This window comes from Mustelus asterias, chromosome 18 (genome assembly GCF_964213995.1).
Source record: "Mustelus asterias chromosome 18, sMusAst1.hap1.1, whole genome shotgun sequence".
Lineage (NCBI taxonomy): Eukaryota > Metazoa > Chordata > Chondrichthyes > Carcharhiniformes > Triakidae > Mustelus > Mustelus asterias.
Window position 1 is genome coordinate 24669018 of NC_135818.1, and position 18230 is coordinate 24687247.

An 18230-nucleotide genomic window follows, 5' to 3' on the forward strand; every position below is an offset into this window, starting at 1 on the left:
CCAGGTTCGATTCCCAACTTGGGTCACAGTCTGTGTGGAATTTGCACGTTCTCCCCGTTCTGCGTGGGTTTCCTCCAGGTGCTCCGGTTTCCTCCCGCAGTCTGAAAGACGTGCTGGTTAGGTGCATCGAACCCCGAACAGGCGCCAGAGTGTGGCGAATAGGGGAATTTCACAGTAACTTCATTGCAGTGTTAATGTAAACCTTACTTGTGACTAATAAACTTTCACTTTTTAGCTGGGGATCAAGCAAAATTCCAGAAGACGACAAACTGAAATTTTGAGAGGAAGACAGAGTTTTGAAGGACTTTGAGGCCGAGATTGATGCCATATTTGCTGAGTGTATATCCCGAGACACCTGTAAGACCCATCTTTGTTATTTTTAAGTACAAGTTATCATTTCTATTGAATAGAATTTGCCTGTTAATGCTTGTTTAATTTAGGTTGATTTTGCTTTGATTGTTACAGAATAAGTTTTTTTTAAAATGAAATCTTGCCCATCAATTTTCTGTTGAGGCGTTTGGAAAGTTCAGTTCTTTCATGTTATTGATCTCCACAAGGATCATAACAAGGGTCATAATGGAACAGCTAAATTGCACACATTCCCACGGATAGCAATGTGATAATGATCATATAATCTTCTTTAATTAACTTGGTTGAGGGATAGTTATTTGCCAGTACATCAGGGTTAATTCCCCTGGTCTTCTTCAAAGTAGTGCCATCAAATCTTCCGCCCCTCAGTTTAACACCCCCTCCACAAGACTGCACGTTCAATAATTCAACACATTCTCAGTGCTACACTGAAATGAAACCTTTATTTGTGGGCTCAAGCCTTTGGAATGGGACCTGAACCCACCAACCTTCTGACTAAAAACAACTGACGCTGGAGTCTAATGGATAAAGAGCGAATTTGTCTCTCAGCCCCCTTAATCTCCTCCTTCTACAACGCTGGTCTCACCTTGATCCAACACGACGGCCTTGGTAGCAGTATCCACATGTCGGAGACATCCAATGTAGGTGCCGCACACTAAGCTGATTTTGACCCTCTGGGCAAGGAGCTCGCGGAGCAAAACCGAATCCATCATCTCCCTCTGCAGCGCCTGCGCCCAATTCCAACCGCCCCACCGGCCAGCACGTGCAACTGTTCTGCGCCTGCGCCCTATGGGCCCGGCGAGCCCCGTGATTGACAGGAGCCCATTGCGCCTTTTTTTCGAAATTGGCCAACTGTTGGAGTAGAGATATCGCGAGATGGGTCAGGCCCCGCCTCCCTGCCGTCCTTGGCAGCCCGCCCCTCCTTTCCCGGAGCCGCACGAGGAACAAAAAGCAGGGGCCTGATTGGCTGATTCCGGGGCCGGCCGGCCGGCGTCATACACACTTCGGCATTTTCCGTCAAGCCAGGCATGAAAGTCGATGGTCGAGTTGATCGATGGCCCGTCTGGCCTCCCTATCGAATGCGTCCCTTTCTCGGACGAGTTCGCTCGAAATAACCGATCTCCAAGAAAGAGGGGCCCGACATTCCTCACAGTGGCACGCTGTGGAGGGCCCAGGAGCGGCGGGGGGTCTCCGTTCCGGGCCGGGCTCCAGGGTGGAAGCTAGTCGGGGCTCGGCTACTTCGGCCTGGGGGGGCCGGGGGTAGAGCCGCAATGGCGGTCGGCGGCGGCGGCGCTCGGAGGGACTCAGGCAGAGCGGCTGCGAAACCGGCCGCCCCGCTCCCTCTGTCAGACATCGCAACCTCTGCCTCTCCAAAGCAAGCGCCATCTTGGCTCGGGGAGAGGAGCGGCGCGGCGAGGCAGAAGCAGGGGCGAGCCGAGGTAAGCGGCAGTGAGTGTGAGTGAGTGAGTTGGGGGGGGAGGAGGAGGTGGACGGGCGTTTGTGCTGCTTATTTTAATGGGAAATGGCCCGATGTCTTGAGAGAATTTTTTTTCTCCCCCCCCTCCGTGTGTGTGGCGGATCGGGCGGATGGAAGGTGGAAACTCCAGGGCCAGGCCTGCCCGGGATCTCCTCTCCACTCGAGTCTTTTCGCCAGTCGCACCGAGCGTCTCCCGGGCTCCCCTTATCCCCCGGCCCCGCTTCATAGTGCGGGAGTATCGGGGCCGCTTAAAGGGCCAGCCCCCCCCCCCTTACAACGCCTATCCCTCCCTCCGCGCAGCGTCTGCCTCTTCCTTCTCGGGCCTAGCCGGCCTCTCAAACTTCAATTCCCACTGCCCTCATACTCCAAATTGCCTGCTGTGATGATTTCAGATTGCCGGGCACTAACCCGCCTTCAACTTTTTCCTTTCTACTTCCTTGGCCTGTTCACTTTGCAAACCGGGGTGGTGGGGGTGGAATTGGGAGGTCTAGTCTTGATGAGGGGACTGAATTTTTTTTTTAACTTTTAAGTCATGACTTTTAAAAAGTACAATCCGCCTGTTAACAAAATGATCCTGTAATCCACGTGCAAGGTGTTTTATCTCAGATTACAGTCTGGTGCTCTGACAGCCAGAATTTTGGATTTGAGGAATAAAGTAATTTTCACGTGCCACTTCAGATCCCCCCCCCCCCCCCATCAAATTCAGTTTATTTAATACTGGAATAAAACCAATTAAAACTACATTAATTATTGGTTGAGAGAGCAATATATTTTTTGATCAACCACAAGGAGAGTGCCTGAAAATAATCGAATCCACAAATATTGAAGTAGATTAGAGAATTTAATAGTCTAAAAGTTGCCTTCAGAAACTGGATGCTGTCTTATCAATTATTTTATTGAACAGAAATAAATAGAAGAATGGGTTTTTCAGTTCAAGCAAATGGGTTCGTTTATGACTTTTATTTTGGTAAAAGATAATTTTTTTTAAAGATTTGGGGAAACAGCTAATCGGTTCAGTCAACAAAATGTTGTACATGCTGGTTATCCTGCTCCTCATGAAATGAATACTGAATCAACTCGACCTCTGGGTTACAACCAGAGATATTTGTCCTCCCAGTGTCCCCAATATTTTTGCTGTCTTAAAGAACCTGAATCATGCCAGGATGGCAGTTCTACTTGTTTCCTTCTAGTTGTCTTTTGGTGCTAACAGTCAGACTTGATCCTGTCTTTATCCAACATCCACACGCTCCTCTTGTAAGGGGTATTCAGTAAGGAGCCCTATGACCTAAAAATGTGTGAAACCACCTCAAAGCTGGGCCAACTGTGATCAGACCCCTGAAGGGTCTTGGGTCACCAACCCCGAGAAAGGTTTTATATAGATTTCCATTAACTCTCCACTCAGCCTCCTCTGCTTCAAGGAAAACAGCCAAACCTGTCCTGTCTTTCCTCGGCCAAAATTGTCCAGTACTGGCAATAGTCTTTTAAATCTGCTCTGTGTTCTGTCTAGTGCAATTGCATCCTTCCTGTCCTGTGGTGACCAGAGCAGAACCCTCTAGCTGTGGCCTAACATGGTTCCAGCATTGCCCGCCTGTCCTTGTATTCTCTGCCTTAGCGGATAAAGGAGAGTATCATATGCCTTCTCAACCACCTTATTTACCTGTCCTGGATCTGGCATTATGTAGAAATAAACTACAGGGTATAATTTATTCCCTGTGGGTGTTGTTTGATGTTTGTAGGTCATAGGAACCTGCCCACCATGCATTTGTGGAGGTGTAAACTTAGTTTATGGAACTTGGCTACAGTCTGATTTACTATAAGGTGGCACAGTGGTTAGTACTGCTGCTTTATGTTCCAGGGACCTGGGTTTGGTTCTGGCCTTGGATGGCTGTGTCTGTTTTTGCATGTTCTGCTTGCATCTGCGTGAGTTTCCTCTGGGTGCTCCGATTTCCACCCACAATCCAAATGTGTGCAGGTTAGGATTGGCTGTGCTAAATTGCCCCTTGGTGTTCAATAATTGTGTAGGTTAGGAGGATTAGTGGGATAAATGTGTGTGGTTACGGGGATTGGGGGTGGTTAATGCACTTTTAGAGAATCGATGCAGTCTTAATGGGCCAAACGACGACCTCTTGCACAGTAGGGATTCTACAATAACCGAATGACCTCTCCTGTACATATAACACCAAGCTTTATAATCCAAACTTTTCATCTAAATTTGTTAGTGCGTGTTTTATCCAGTCGCTTGGTGCAATTGTGAAACATTTACTTCTGAGGAAATGTTCCAATGTAAACTTCAAAGTTTACAGTGGGGAACTGAGGCCTTGAGTATGAGGGCATTTTGGTTAGATCTGCAAATATTGCTTTGTCATATCTCATTTTGGTTTAATAGAAAAGAATCAAACCTGGCTATTTATTGAATATTTACCCAAAAAGTGGAACTATGAGCAGGGTTTTGAAGATGCATAGAATCAAAGATTTTTAAATTATATATATGTGTTGCTGGCAAGGCTAGCATTTGTTGCCCATTGCTAATTGCTCTTGTGAAGATGGTGTTGAGCCATCACCTTCAACCGCTGCAGTTCATGTCGCCGTGTAGGTGCACTGACAGTGCTGTTAGGAAGAGAGTCCCAGGTTATGATCTAATGACAGTGAAAGAACAGCAATAAAATTCAGATTTGGGCACGCCTTGGGGAAAATATGCAGTTGGTGGTGTTCTTCCAGGTGGTAGAGATTGCATGTTTTGGAGGTGTTATTGAATGAGTTACTGCTTGTACATCTTGTAGATGCACACCGTTACCACTGTGCATTGCATGGATGTGGTGGCAATCACATGGACTATTTTGTCCTGCATGATGTTCAGTTTCTTGTGTGTTGTTGGCATTGCACTCGTCCAGGCAGGTGGACAGGCTTTGGGAAGTTGGGAGGTGAGTTATGCGCCTCAATTCCTAGCCTCTAACCTGCTCATATATGGCTGGTCCAATTCACTGTCTCGTCGGTGGTGGTAATGCCATTGAATGTTAAGGGTTAGATTCTCTCTTGGAGGTGGCATTCCAAGCACTATTGTGTGTATGAATGTCACTAGCTGCTTATCAATCTGAACCTGAATGTTATCCAGGGCTTGCTGCATATGGACACAGACTGTTTTAGTATCTGAGGAGTTTAGAATGATGCTCAACATTATGCAATCATCAGCAGACTTCCCCACTTCTAATGGAGGAAGATCACTGAAGCTGCTGAAGATGGTTGGGCCTTCCACACTAGCCTGAGAAACTCTTGCAGCAATGTCCAGGGACTGGGATGGTTGACAGCCAAACCATCTTCATTTGTGCTGGATATGACTCAGTGGAGAGCCTTCCCCCTGATTCTCATTGTCTTCCATTTTGCTAGTGCTCTTTTATGACGAGGACATGCATTCTCACTTTACATCTGGGATTCAGCTCTTTTTGCCCATGCTTGGGCCAAGACTGTAAGGATTCAAGAACTGAGTGGTCTTGACAGAACCCCAAAACTGAGCATCAGTGAGTAGGTTATTGCTATGATCAATCAGATATGGGCAATAGTTGAATTTATCTTGCATTTTGTGGGCAGGACATACTTAGGAAACTTTCCATATTGTCGGATAGATGTTAGTGTTGTAGCTTGGCTAGAGGTATGGGTAATTCTGGAGCACAAGCCTCAAGTACTATTACTGGGACATTGTCAGGATCTATAACATTATCAGTATAGAGTGCCATCAGCCTTTTCCTTTGCACTTGTGTGCTGGAATGCTCCTTCATTGAGAATGGTGATATTTGTGGAGCTCCCACCTCCTTTTAGTTTTTTCATTGTCCAATGCGATTCATGACTGGATGTGGCAAGACTATAGAGCTTAAGTCTGATCTGCTAGTTGTGAGATCTCTTATCTCTGTTGCATGCTTCTTCTGCTGTTGGGCATAGAAATAATGTGTTGTAGCTTCAAGACTTTAGCCAGGTTGACACCACATTTTGGTTTGCCCAGTGCTGCTCCTGGCATAGAGTCATAGAGGTTTACAGCATGGAAACAGGCCCTTTGGCCCAACTTGTCCACGCCACCCTTTTTTAAAAACCCCTAAGCTACTCCCAATTGTACGCATTTGGCCCATATCTCTCTGTACCCATCATACCCATGTAACTATCTAAATGCTTTTTAAAAGATAAAATTGTACCCGCCTCTACTACTACCTCTGGCAGCTTGTTCCAGACACTCGCCACCCTCTGTGTGGGGAAAAAACCTGCCCCTCTGGACACTTTTGTACAACTCCTCTCACCTTAAACCTATGCCCTCTAGTTTGAGACTCCCCTGCTTTTGGGAAAAGATATTGACTATCTACCTTGTCTATGCCCCTCATTATTTTATAGACCTCTATAAGGTCACCCCTCAGCCTCCTACGCTCCAGAGAAAAAAGTCCCAGCCTATTCAGCCTCTCCTCATAACTCAATCCATCAAGTCCTGGTAGCATCCTAGTAAATCTTTTCTGCACTCTTTCTAGTTTAATAATATCCTTTCTAGAATAGGGTGAACAGAATTGCACACAGTATTCCAAGTGTGGCCTTATCAATGTCTTGTACAACTTCAACTAGATATTCCAACTCCTGTATTCAATGTTCTGACCGATGAAACCAAGCATACCAAATGCCTCCTTCACTCTGTCCACCTGTGACTCCACTTTCAAGGAGCTATGAACATGTACCCCTCGATCTCTTTGTTCTGTAACTCTCCCCAACGCCCTACCATTAACTGAGTAAGTCCTGCCCTGGTTCAGTCTACCAAAATGCATCACCTCGCATTTGTCTAAATTAAACTCCATCTGTCATTCGTCAGCCCACTGGCCCAATTGGTTCTCTGCACTTTTCACTGAACTAAATAAAGTTGATCCCCTTGTTTGATAGTAATTAAATGGATATGTTAGACCAAGAGGTTACAAATTGTGGTTGAACACAATTTATACTGCTGCCCACAGCACTTCATCGGTGCCCAGTTTTAAACTCCTGGATTTGTTCTGAATCTGTTATGTTTAGCACAGTGATAGTGCCACACATCATGATGGTGGGTGTCTCAGCAGGTCTGATAGCATCTGTGGAGAGAGAATGGAACATAGAACAGTACAGGCCCTTCGGCCCTCGATGTTGTGCTGAGCTTTGTCCGAAACCAAGATCAAGCTATCCCACTCCCTATCATCCTGATGTGCTCCATGTGCCTATCCAATAACCGCTTGAAAGTTCCTAAAGTGTCCGACTCCACTATCACAGCAGGCAGTCCATTCCACACCCCAACCGCTCTGAGTAAAGAACCTACCTCGGACATCCCTCCTATGTCTCCCACCATGAACCTTATAGTTGTGCCCCCTAGTAACAGCTACATCCACTCGAGGAAATAGTCTCTGAACGAGCCAACATTTGGAGTCTGGGTGATCCTTCATCAGAGCTGACGGCAAAGAAAATCAGACAAGATTTATACTGGGGAGCGGGGAGCAGGCAGAGGGGCTGTATTTGGACCAAGGAAATGGGAATGGTGAAGATGAGGGCTGAGAAAGTGTCCATTAAGTGATTGGAATGTGTGAACTGGCAGAACAGAGGTGCAGATTAAAGGACTGCCTGAGGATTCTTAAGGGACTACATTTGTCCAATTGCAGCCCTCCCAACCTAGGTATAAATCTTGTCTTATTTGCTGTCAGCTCTGACAAAGGGTCACCCAGACTCAAAATGTTGGCTCTATTCTCTCTCCACGGATGCTGTCAGACCTGCTGAGATTTTCCAGCATTTTCTGTTTTTGTTTCAGATTACAGCATCCGCAGTATTTTGCCTTTATCTTGATAACGGGTGTGCTCACTGTGACGATGGAACTTTGCCTTCACAAGAACTGATACCTATAGGTCTGACCTATGGGCCATTCTGACCTATGCCATCATGGACAGGTGCATCTGTGATAGGTAGATTGAGGACCAGGTCTAGTAGGCTTTCCTCTTTGGTTCCCACCTGCTGCAGATCCAGTCTGGTAGGTACATCCTTGATGGTTTGCTCAGCCAGCAGTGATACTGGGCCACTCTTGGTTATTGACATGCACATTTAAGTAACCAACCCAGAGTATATTTTATGGCACCTTAAGAGGCCATTTGGCCTATCTCTGTGCTAGCCAAAGAAAGATAATTATTTGACTTGATCCAACTTTCCAGCCCTTGGTCAACCCTTGCAGATTGTGACACTTGGATTGCATGTTTGTTAAATGTGACCAAGCTTTCTGCCTCTAATACTCTTTCTTTCAGACAGTGAGTTCCAGACCTACACCACCTTCTGGGTGGAAATATTTCTCCTCGACTACCCCAACTTTTGTAATTAATTCCCTCACAAATATTCTATTAGTTTTTCTAATTACTGGGTGTACCTGCTTTTTGTGATTCATACACTAGGATTTCCAGATCTCTGAATCTGAGCTCTGCAATCTCTCACCATTTAGATAAACTTACTTTTCCTGCCAAAATGCATCATTTCATGTTTTGCCACATTATACTCTGTTTGCCAGATGTTTTCCCACTCATCCTGTCTATGCCCCTTTTATTGCCTGTTTTCTTCACAACTTACTTTCCTACTAATCCTTGTGTCGTTAGCAAATTTCTCAAACCATTCATTTTGTCCCTTCATCTAACTCACTAATATAAATTGTAAAAAGTTGAGCCATCAGCACTGATCCATGTGGCACACCACTTAATACATCCTGCCATTTATGCCAACTGCTTCCTGTTAGCTAGCCAATCTTCTATCCTTGCCAGTGTTACCCCTACACCATGAACTTTTATTTGATGTGGCACTTCAGCAAATGCCTCCTGGAAATCTAAGTACAGTACTTCCACTGGTTCCTCTTTATCCAAAGCACAAGTGACTTCTTCAAAGAACTCCTATAAATTGATTTCTCTCTCTCAAAACCATGTTGGCTCTGTCTGATTACTTTTACCATGATTTTTCCAAGTTCCCTGTTATAAAATCTTTAATAGCTTCTAAGATTTTCCCTGTGACAGATGTTAGGCTGACTGTCCTGTGGTATCCAGCTTTCTGTCTCACTTTTTGAAAAAAGGAGTTACATTTGCTATTTTGCGATCTAATGGAACCTTCCCCGAATCTAGTGAATCTTGGAAAATTAAAACCAATGCATCAACTATCTAACTGGTCATTTCTTTCAAGATCCCAAACATGAAATACATCAGGACCTGGGGATCTGTCAGCCCTCAGCCCCACAATTTGCTCAGTGCCACTTTTCCATGGTGATTGTAATTTTCCTGTATTCCTCCTTCCCTTCCACTTCCTGATTCATAGTTATTTCTGGGGTGTTACTGATAGTGAAAACTGATGCAAAATATCTGTTCAATTCATCTGCCATCTCTCTACTTTTCATTATGAATTCCCCAGGCACACCTTCTATAGGACCAATGCTCACTTTAACTCCTGTATCTAAATATCTGTAAAAACTCTTACTATTCATCTTTATATTTCTAGCTATTTTTCCCTCTATCTTTTCGTCATAAAATCCCTACAGTGCAGGAGGAGGCTATTCGGACCATCAAGTCTGTACCGACCATAATCCCACCCAGGCTCTATCCTCATAGCCCCATGCATTTACCCTACCTCGTCCCCCTGACACTAAGGGACAATCTAGCATGGCCAATCCACCTAACCCGCGCATCTTTGGACTGTGGGAGGAAACTGCAGCACCTGGAGGAAATCCACGCAGATACTGGGAGAACGTGCAAACTCCACACAAAGAGTGACCCAAGCCAGGAATCAAACCCGGGTCCCTGACGCTGAGGCAGCAGTGCTAACCACTGTGCCACTATGCTGCTTGGCACGGTCATTCTTTGCTGTATTCTGTCCAATCTTCTGACCTATCACTCATCTTTGTGCAATGCTTTTTCTTTCAGTTTGATACTATCTTTAACATTTTAGTTAACCATGCATGGAGGGTCCACCCAGTGGAATTTTTACTTGCTCGTTGAAATACACCTGTTGTGTGTATTCGGAAATATCCCTTTAAATGTCTCCCACTGCATCTCTATGAACCCTGTAATCTCATTTTAGCTAGCTCTGTTTTCATGCCCTACAACTGACCTTTCAGTTTAAGAGCAACAACCAATTCCTGCAGTGTGAAAAAGTTGGAAAAAGCAAAGGAGTACCTCCCTCCCCTCAGCTCCCCAAATCCCCTCTGATCTATTTAAATAGTACGTGAGGTTAAATGCAAGCAATATTAGATCCAATTCCAGATATTTCTGCTCTTTGAAGTACCTCAGTGATGGGCACTTGTCCTTCCATTTGATGCCCATGATGTTCTGAACACATCTCGTATGGAACCTCCAACTGCCTAAATGTGTGGAGTAGATAGATAGTCAATGTCTCACAGGCTTATGGGAGGGTAGGTATTACCACAACAAGCTCTGTTATAAGTTTGATACCTCATTTCCTCCACAGTCCCTTGCATTAACAGGCAAATGCTGAGCTTGCTCTGACTATTCTATTTGCCACCTCTGTCAATACAGACATTTCTAGAGATTGTGCTTCCAAGACAGGTGAAGTTATCTACAACTTTTTGGGTTGTGTCATTGATCGTTGTAGTAGGTGGAATATAGTCAGAATTTGGTGGTGGTTGGTGGAGTATCTCTGTCCTCAAGTTGATAGTTAGTCCATAGTTGTCAGCTGGCTTTGAAAAACGATCAATAATCTGTTGAAGGCCATGGTCACAGTGTGACAGGAGGTCACAATCTGGAAACAACGATCCTCTATGTCTGATACCTTGGCTATGGATTCCAGTTATCAGGGTTAAAAGGATTGCCAGCTATTGAATTGAATGTTTATTCCATCAACATTTCCAACAAATGCCCCAGAATGTGTGGCAGCAAAAAAATGTACTAAAGAGCATAGGGGCCATGATGCACCGCTGCTTCATACTTGTTACATCAAAGGGGTCAGTGTTTTCACAACAGTCAGTGACTCTGGTCATCATTGTGAAATTGCTGTATCAGATTTACAGTCCTAATTAGACGTCCAAGTTTAGCTAAGATTTTCCACAAGGCCTCTATTTACTGTCTCAAGCCAACATAGGCATAGTAGAATCCCATCTGTCGTTTGTGGCATTTCTCTCGTATTTTCTAAAAGGTGCAGTTCGTACTGCTATTGCCTCTGTCTTTCCTGAGCCTACTTTGACTTATACGCACTCTGCTATATGGCTTACTCATCTATTCAGTGAATGTTTGTTTGAATATTGCACAGCTGTCACAAGCAGTGAGGTTCCTATTTGGTTGTTTTGCACAGATTTTATGCCTGTGATGTGTGGCACCAAAATATTTGACAAGCATTTCAACTGGTGCAGTAAAGACTGTTTCAAATAAAACTGTATTGGAGAACATGAGGTATTCCCCAACACCTTGGCATCTCCCATCGTCCCATTATTGAGGTATGAGAGGGTTGATTTACGGACGGGAGACAGTTTACTTAAAAGGTGGTTGGGCCAAGCGGGCAGACTGAACATGTCAGATCATGATGTTGTTAGTATGGGACTTGATTCTGAAGGAATAAGGGAGATTTGAGTTGGGCAGAGCTGAGAGGTTCAAATTTAAGTCCACAGGGCAAATTTGGGCAGTAGTGGGAAATTATGTTGGAACTGTGAAACCTTGTCAGTAGACTTCTGATGTGTAATTAAGTGCCTGCTCTTCATGTAAGCTCAAGACTGTGAATGTTAGCATCAGTGACGAGCAAGATTGTGCTTTCACTGTGACCTTTACATTGAACTTAGTGCTGGGTGAAGGTGGTTCACAGTGTTGCTTAAATGAGGGCTCCCTGGCTGCTATCAGCATGGACTAGTGTTCAAATTCTCAAAGTCTTCAGTGTAGCCTGTTCCTCCTTTACTTTTAAATGTTCATTACTATGCAAAATGTTTTTGAGTGAATAAGCATGTGGGACAAATGTTTTGCTGCCCCTAGAAAATCATTGCTGGGAGTACCATGTCTTGCTTAGTTTATTAAATGATTTAAGCAACAGTACTCCCACTTGGAGTACTGTGCTCAGTTCTGGTCGCCTCACTATAGGAAGGATGTGGAAAAGATTGAAAGGGTGCAGAGAGATTTACAAGGATGTCGCCTGGATTGAGTGGCATGCCTTATGAGGATAGGCTGAGGGAGCTCGGTCTTTTCTCCTTGGAGAGACGAAGGATGAGAGGAGACCTAATAGAGGTGTATTAGATGTTGAGAGGCATAGATCGGGTGGACTCTGAGGATTTTTCCCAGGGTGGAAATGTCTGCTACGAGAGGACATAGGTTTAAGGTGCTGGGGGGGGTAGGTACAGGGGAGATGTTGGGGGTAAGTTTTTCACACACAGGGTGGTGGGCGAGTGGAATCGACTGCCGTCAGTGGTGGTGGAGGCGAACTCAATAGGGTCTTTTAAGAGACTCCTGGATGAGTACATGGAGCTTAATAGGATGGAGGGTTATAGGTAGGTCTAGAAGGTAGGGATGTGTTCGGCACAACTTGTGGGCCGAAGGGCCTGTTTGTGCTGTAGTTTTTCTATGTTTCAATACTCCCTTGTCTTAATCTCTGGGATCAGTGTTTAATGCCAAACTGCCTGTCCAGGTCTTGAAGTGCTGTAACAATTGCCAATCTGGCTGTTCTGTTCTCTCAACCGATACTTGTATTGTTTCCTTAACAGAGGTGAATTTGACTTGTGCACTGCTGAGGTAGAAAGTTTGTGAGATGGGACTTGAATTCACAATTCGGCACACGGGCAAGGATGATGCATAATAGTATCTCTCCGTTGTCCCATCGGGTATCAAAAACTTCGCTAAATGTGGCATGTATCACAGCAATAACTTCCATTTATTTAACAGGACTTAATGTGAGTTAGGTTACAGGCAGCAGAGCCTTGGGTGAACTTTTAAGTTTGTGGTGGATGCAAGATAAAAGGTGGGCCCAAGAAGAGCTGTGGATAGTAGAATCTACAGGTAACAAAGGCATGGATAGCATTTCAGCAGTAAGTGCCCCTAACTGTGATCAAGAAGCGAGGTAAAAGATAGTTATCAATGACGAGGCTTACACCATAGAATCATAGAAACCCTACAGTGCAGAAGGAGGCCATTCGGCCCATCGAGTCTGCACCCACCACAATCCCACCCAGGCCCTACCCCCACATATTTACCCGCTAATCCCTCTAACCTACGCATTTTAGGATTTTAAGGGGCAATTTTTAACCTGGCCAATCAACCTAACCCGCACATCTTTGGACTGTGGGAGGAAACCGGAGCACCCGGAGGAAACCCACGCAGACACGAGGAGAATGTGCAAACTCCACACAGACAGTGACCCGAGCCGGGAATCGAACCCAGGACCCTGGAGCTGTGAAGCAGCAGTGCTAACCACTGCGCTACCGTGCCGTACCGTACCAAAGCATGGTAAATGGAAATATAGTAGACAGAAGAGGCTATAAAAAGCAATCAAGGGATACAATAGATATAAAAAGAAAATGAGAAAAATAACGATGGTTTTCAAAGCTAATAGTGAAGGCTTTTATAAATATATTAAGATAGTGGTAAGGCAGTCACATGGTCGATGAAATTTGATGCAAGGAAATATGAAGTACAAAGAACAATACAGCACAGGAACAGGCCCTTCGGCCCTCCAAGCCCGCGCCGCTCCCCGGTCCAGGATTGAATCCTGAATCCAGGATCCCCGCCCAATTTTCCAGCCTATCTACATACCAATATCCTATCCACCGAGCTGTCCCTCACAGCTACGATGCTTTGTTCATTACAACCTATTAACTTACCCCCACCCCCCCATTCCAGACCATGTGATCTCCAGGGAGAGGCGAAAACCCAGAGTGAAAAACCCCAGGGCCAATATGGGGAAAAAAAATCTGGGAAATTCCTCTCCGACCCCCTGAGGCGATCGAAACGAGTCCAGGAGATCACAATGGCCCCGATCGGAAAATGCTTCCCAACCCTAGTCATTTCCACTTCCACGAACACCATATGAATTCCCTGCCCCCGAGACAGGTTCCCAACTATCCGCAGTCTCACTCTGTACTGGCACCAGCAAGATGATCATAGAATGAAGCCTTGAAACGAGTAATTCATTTTGGTAGAAAAGATAGAGGCAATATAAACTAAACGGTATAGCTTTTAAGGGGTGCAGAAACTGACCTGGGGATTGGTTCTAATGCACAAATATTTCAAGGTGACAGGACAAAATGATAAAGTTGAATGGACATTGATTATGGAAGATCTCAACTGGAGTATTATGGTCAGTTCTGAGCTCCACACTTTAGGAATGGTGTCAAGCTTAGCCTTTAAAGGGAATGTAGAAGAGAGTTATTCGAGTTGTACCAGGAATGAAAGACTTCAGTTTCATGAAGCAACTAAAAAAAACTTAACTTTCTCTGCTTATAGGGGAACACAAGAGGAGACTTTAACGGCTGTTGATATCATAAATAGAACCATACAATCCTGACAGTATATGAGGCCATTCGGCCCATTGTGTCTGCACAAACTTTTCGAAAGAGCAGCTTCCCCAGCAGATGCCACCCCCCGCCCCCCAAAATATCCCTGTGACCCCACGCACTTAACCTTGCCTAATCCACCTAACGTACACACTTTTGGATGGTTTTGATCAAGAAATACGGAGAAACTGCAGTGGCTTAAGAGTCAGATTTAAGGTAATTGGCAAAAGACCCATTTGAGGAGATGATTTTTTTTGAGAGTTATGATGATCTGGGGTGCACTGTCCGAAAGAGTAATTGAAGCACCAATGATAAAGTTTAAAATGCAATTGGATAAATACTTGAAAACATTTTCAGGACTGTAGGAAAGAGCACAGGAATAGGTCGAGTTGGGTAACTCTTAAGAGCTGGAACATGCACAATAAATTGAACAGCCCCCTGTGCAGTATTGTTCCACAAATGGCCCTTTAAAGATAGTTGTAGACTATAGTTATAAGCAAATGGCAGAATTGTTCAATGATTACTTTGCTTTTTTTTTTGCAGTGGGGGGGGGTGATGATTTCACACTCTGGTATTAAAAAAAGAGGGTATTAAAAAGATGAGGAAATTGCAGGAGTGCTAATAAATTTCCAAAGTGCACTCACTTCAAGAAATGTGTCATTTAGGATTGGAAACTAAGTTCTATTCCGTTTTTTAAGAATGGGAGAAAGATGAAAGAGCATCGAGCTGTTCAGTTCAGGGAACCTCCTGAAATTTTCATCACGGGTAGTGTCAACACTTTTTTTTAAAAAAAGTATGAGCTGTTCAGAGTCAGCATGGATTTGTGGAGGGGTGGTCAGGTCTCACTAATCAACTGAATTTTTTGAGGACTTCATTTAAGATGATGGATCATGGCGTGTCTATTGATATTATCTATATGGGCTTCCTGAAGGCATTTGATGTTCAGTGCAAGAGATTATTGGCAAGAATAAAATTACAGGGCATTGGCTTAATCTTGGCACATGGGTTAGTAATTTGTTGGCAGGTAAAGCCCAAGAATACGGGTGGAGAGCATTTTTTGATTAGTGGGTTGTGGCAAGTGGTATTGGATGAAGGAATAGAGTTGTATATTTAAGTTTGCAGTTAAGTGAGTTGTCGGCAGGAAATTGTAAAGAATGATTTGCAAATTAAATAAGTGGGCAAAACTGATGGGTTGAGTTCAGTGTGGGGAAGTGAGGGGTCATCCACTTAGATCAGACAAATCGGAATATTCTCAATGGTGAGACTGTGCTGTGGAGGAGCAAAGGGTTTTAAGTCTGTGAATAAGATTCATTAGTGCAGAGGTATATAGAGTTATCAACAAGGTTAATGGGGGGGGGTCACGTGATGTAAGCTCGGGAGCAGCTCCTTTTCCGCAAGCTCTGGCGCTACTTATCTTTTAATTTTTTAAAATCCTGATGCACAACCCATAATTGTCTGATCCTGCTATGTTCCTGGAAGATCCTGGCTGAATTTTGGCAAAGGGGAGCTAAGTCAAGAAAATCCTTGTTTGAGGCGGTCAGAGATGGCCCAGTTAGGGCTCAGTGCACAGTGGCGGTTTTGCTGGTGAGTGGGCCTGCGCTTGGCTGATGGTGTTGGCGTCGAGATGATGGCCATCTTTATGAATGCAGTTGTGAACAGTGGTCTCAGCACCCTGGCACAGATTTCTGGTGCTCATGTTGATGAACTGCGGGATATCCTAAAGAGAATGGCTGAAGCAGATAAGAGAATCTTGTCAATTGAGAAGACAGTTTCCTTGGTGATGGCTCACCGGCAGTCCATGGAAAACGTGCTGCATGGTGTGTTGTGTGTACTGGCTAACTCAGGAAGATGGTCAGAGAAGGAGTATCAGTGCGCCTGGTCTCCCGAGGGCTGCTGGCAATTTATTTCTCGGCTGAATTTGAGAACTGTCTGCCATGCTTTCACAATCTTGTTTTGAAGGTTTGGCATCTCGAGCTCGATGAAGCATATTGTATCCGGTCTTTGAGGCTTGGTTGGTTGAAGAACCTGACCACTGGTATTGCATTGCCTTGTCCTTGGTGTTCGCTGAAAAGAGTTGGAGATGGCCGGATATGTGAGGTCTTTGACACCTGATGGGGTCGAGACTTTTTTCAGGGGTTCGGGATCATAGAATAATCCCTACAGTGCAGAAAGAAGTCTACACTGACTATCCAAAAGAGCACCCAAGCTCTCCCTTCTGTCCTATTCCTGTAATCCTGGATATTTACCATGGCTAATGCACCTAGATGTGGGTATTGAAATAGGTTCTGGTTCTTATAGTTAATCCTAGAGGGTTCCCCTTATCTTGTTGTGGGGGGGGGGGGGGGGGGGGGGGGAGGGTCATATCACTCCCAAGATAACCTGTTGATGGATGTATTGATGATGATTCTTGTCAGTGGGGTTTAAATTCTCCGGTAATGGGGAGCCTAATTGTCTTTGTGATTGAAGAGGGGGCAGGTTTATTGTGTGAGCCTAGGTGAGGCATATGAATCGTTGGCTTATTGGTTCCTATACATGAGAGTGTACACTGCCATGTACCAATGGCAAGAGTCTGATCTTCCCTTTTTTTTCTTGGTTATCCTTTTATTGCTTGGAAGTCCTGGGATACTGAGTTAGACTCCTGTTGGTTATACATTACTCCATAAGGGATCCTGTATATTGTGCAGCTGTGTCTCTGTTATTCTGTGGAGGGAATGTGTACCTTGGGGCCATGTTCTCATGGTTATCCTGAAATCCTTCACCATTGCTGATATTGTTTCTTTATCCAAATGAGAGGAGACACCATTGGCAATGATTGCAATTTGGATCATTTGTAGAAAATTTGCTGCCCTTTTCTGCATGTTCGTGGAAAAATGATTACACTTTATTGTACTGGATTTTGTCATGTCTTGTGGTAAATGTAAAATGAAAACTCTTAAAGGCTAATAAAATATTGGATTTGAAGTACCTAAATGAAGACATTCTTTAGTTGTACAGTGCCTCGGTGGGACCCCAGCTAGAATATTGTGTTTAGTTTTGGGAATTGAACTAAGGTACAATGATCGTGAAGAGGCCACATTGCAGATTCACCAGGATTCTTCTTCTTGAGACCAAGGCTGACTTTCCACTCTGGGATTGTGGGTCCTGAGGTGATGACAAAGTCGAATACTGAATCTGCAACACTCTGCCACAGGTGGGGCAGATAGTGTCTGATGTGGTGGGTGGGTGGGGTGTTTGACTTCCACCCTTGAGCAAGAGATCCCCACAAATCAAGGGGAATCTTGCATAGAAACATAGAAGATAGGAGGAGGCCATTTGGCCCTTTGAGTCTTTTCTGCCACTCGTTATGATCATGGCTGATCGTCCAACTCAATAGCCTAATCCTACTTTTTCTCCATAACCTTTGATCCCATTCGCCCCAAGTGCCGCCTCTTGAATAAATTCAATGTTTTGAATTTTTGTTTTAAAATCAACTACTTCCTGTGGTAATAAATTTCACAGGCTCACCACTGTTTGGGTGAAGAAATGTTCCCTCACGTCCATCCTAAATGGTCTACCCTGAATCGTCAGACTGTGACCCCTGATTCTGGACTCCCCCACCATTGGGAATATCCTCCCTGCATCTACCCTGTCAAGTCCTGTTAGAATTTTATAAGTCTCTGAGATCCCCCCCCCCCCTCATTCATCTGAACTCCAGCGAAAACAATCCTAACCTAGTCAATTGCTCTTCTTACATCAGTCCCACCATCCCTGGAATCAGCCTGGTAAACCTTCGCTGCGCTCCCTCGAGAGCAAGAACGTCCTCCCTCAGAAAAGGAGACCAAAACTGCGCATAATACTCTAGGTGTGCCCTCACCAAGGTCCTGTATAATTGCAACAACCCGTCCCTGCACCTGTACTCAA

The 18230-nt window shown here is 44.7% G+C and overlaps 2 protein-coding genes across 6 annotated transcripts in view; one reads left to right on the forward strand and one right to left on the reverse strand.

Annotated features, from left to right (window-relative positions):
- Positions 1-1079, reverse strand: part of exd1 (exonuclease 3'-5' domain containing 1) — a 54690-nt gene extending 53611 nt beyond the window's left edge. Inside the window, exon 1 of the mRNA XM_078233170.1 lies at positions 956-1079. Within this exon, the coding sequence (XP_078089296.1) occupies positions 956-1079 (124 nt within the window). The remainder of the gene's footprint in view (positions 1-955) is intronic.
- Positions 1080-1364: 285 nt separating this feature from the next.
- The window catches only part of ino80 (INO80 complex ATPase subunit), a 215755-nt gene continuing 198889 nt past the window's right edge, over positions 1365-18230 (forward strand). For 2 of the 5 annotated variants that reach the window (XM_078233561.1, XM_078233566.1), the window contains exon 1: positions 1521-1808. The gene's annotated coding sequence lies outside the window, so the exon portion shown is untranslated. Of the gene's footprint in view, positions 1809-7640; positions 7857-18230 lie in introns of all 5 variants that reach the window. The other 3 variants (XM_078233565.1, XM_078233562.1, XM_078233564.1) reach the window with 3 other exon arrangements.